Here is a 1,369-nt window from a genome sequence, read left to right on the forward strand (position 1 = left end):
AACCAGACATGTGGCCTCATCAGAGGGAGTGGGAGTTGCGACAGGCCAGCTGGGGTGTGGGCCACAGACATGCTTCCTATGCCAGCATGACTGCCTGTCACTGGCAAGGTAGCTCCAGGAAGTGACGACAGTCCTGAGGGGCTGCCCAGGAATCTTGGGCCACAGGAGCAGCCTGGCCTGGGCATGCTCACACGACCCAAGGAGGTTCTATGAACTCTGGGTAGGGAGTCCTTGTGTGCCTATGTGCCCCACTGATGGAGTGCCTACTGTGTCCTCCTGGAGGGACACAGCACACACTGGATGGCCTCAGGCAGGGTCAGCATGGCCAGGGCAAAGGCCCTGAGTCCCTGGGAACACAGCACATTTGAGAAGTGGAAGGAGGCAAGGAGGTGGGGTTGGGAGCAAAGGGAGAGACTCCAGAGGTGCTGGGCAGGTGGGTGCGAATGGGCTGTGAACCCAGCAGGGCTCAGTGCGGGCCAGTGGTCCTCTGTGCGGGTGCTTACGTTTCAACAGGGCCTGGGGAGTCGAGGGTGCAAAGGGCAGAGTGGCTGGCAGCAGAGGTTCCCTGGGGAGTCCCACTGGCCCCACCCTGCCCTCCAGAGTCCAGGCTGGTCCCTGCCCTGGCGCTGGGAGTCGGGGTGTGAGAATGGGTGTGTGCTGGTGCATGTGAATCCTCAGGTCCCAGGGCTTTTGAGCACCGTGTGTCTGTGGCCCCAGGGGCAGAAGGTGCCACAGGGTCACAGGACAGTGTAGCCCAGGAACTTCCCTCGTGGTCCAGTGTTTAAGATGCCGCAGTGCCATTGTAGGAGTGTGGGTTCCATCCCTGGTTGAGGAACTAAGATCCCACATCCTGCATGTTGTCTGGCAAGGCCAAAACGAAACAACAACAACAACACAAACCCCAACAAGACGAGTCCAAGTGCGTGGCTGCAGAGTCACACCTGAAGTTGGGGATGGGCCGCTGCACCCGCAGGATGGGGGCTCTATCCCCACAGACATGGGATGCCCCAGGCAGAGTGCTGGGGGCCTTTCCCACTTCTGGATCTCCAGGCCTTTCCTGGTATCCAGAATTGACCACTTGGGACATTTGGGGTTGGCAATGGGCAAAGAAGGGTGCTCTGGGTCAGTGAGTGTCAGAGGGCACCTGTGGGTTTGGGTTGGGACACAAGGAGGCAGAGGGTCAGATCAGGTGGGGGCTGGGACTCAAGGTAGGGGCCGAGACTTAAGGCGGGGGCACTGGGGGGATCTGCTCTGCTCAGAGTGCCCCCATCCCGCAGGTGGTTCTTCGGCCGAATCTCTCGTTCGGAAGCTCTGCACCGACTGCAGGCCATGGGCAATGAGCAGGGGTCCTTCCTGATCCGCATCAGCG

At 60.5% G+C, this 1,369-nt stretch overlaps 1 protein-coding gene across 1 annotated transcript in view; it reads left to right on the forward strand.

Annotated features, from left to right (window-relative positions):
* Positions 1-1,369, forward strand: part of PTK6 (protein tyrosine kinase 6) — an 8,155-nt gene that overhangs the window by 570 nt on the left and 6,216 nt on the right. The window contains exon 2 of the mRNA XM_010836646.1: positions 1,278-1,366. Coding sequence (XP_010834948.1) covers positions 1,278-1,366 — 89 coding nt within the window. The remainder of the gene's footprint in view (positions 1-1,277; positions 1,367-1,369) is intronic.

This window comes from Bison bison, unplaced genomic scaffold (genome assembly GCF_000754665.1).
Source record: "Bison bison bison isolate TAMUID 2011002044 unplaced genomic scaffold, Bison_UMD1.0 scf7180017864063, whole genome shotgun sequence".
Classification (NCBI taxonomy): domain Eukaryota; kingdom Metazoa; phylum Chordata; class Mammalia; order Artiodactyla; family Bovidae; genus Bison; species Bison bison.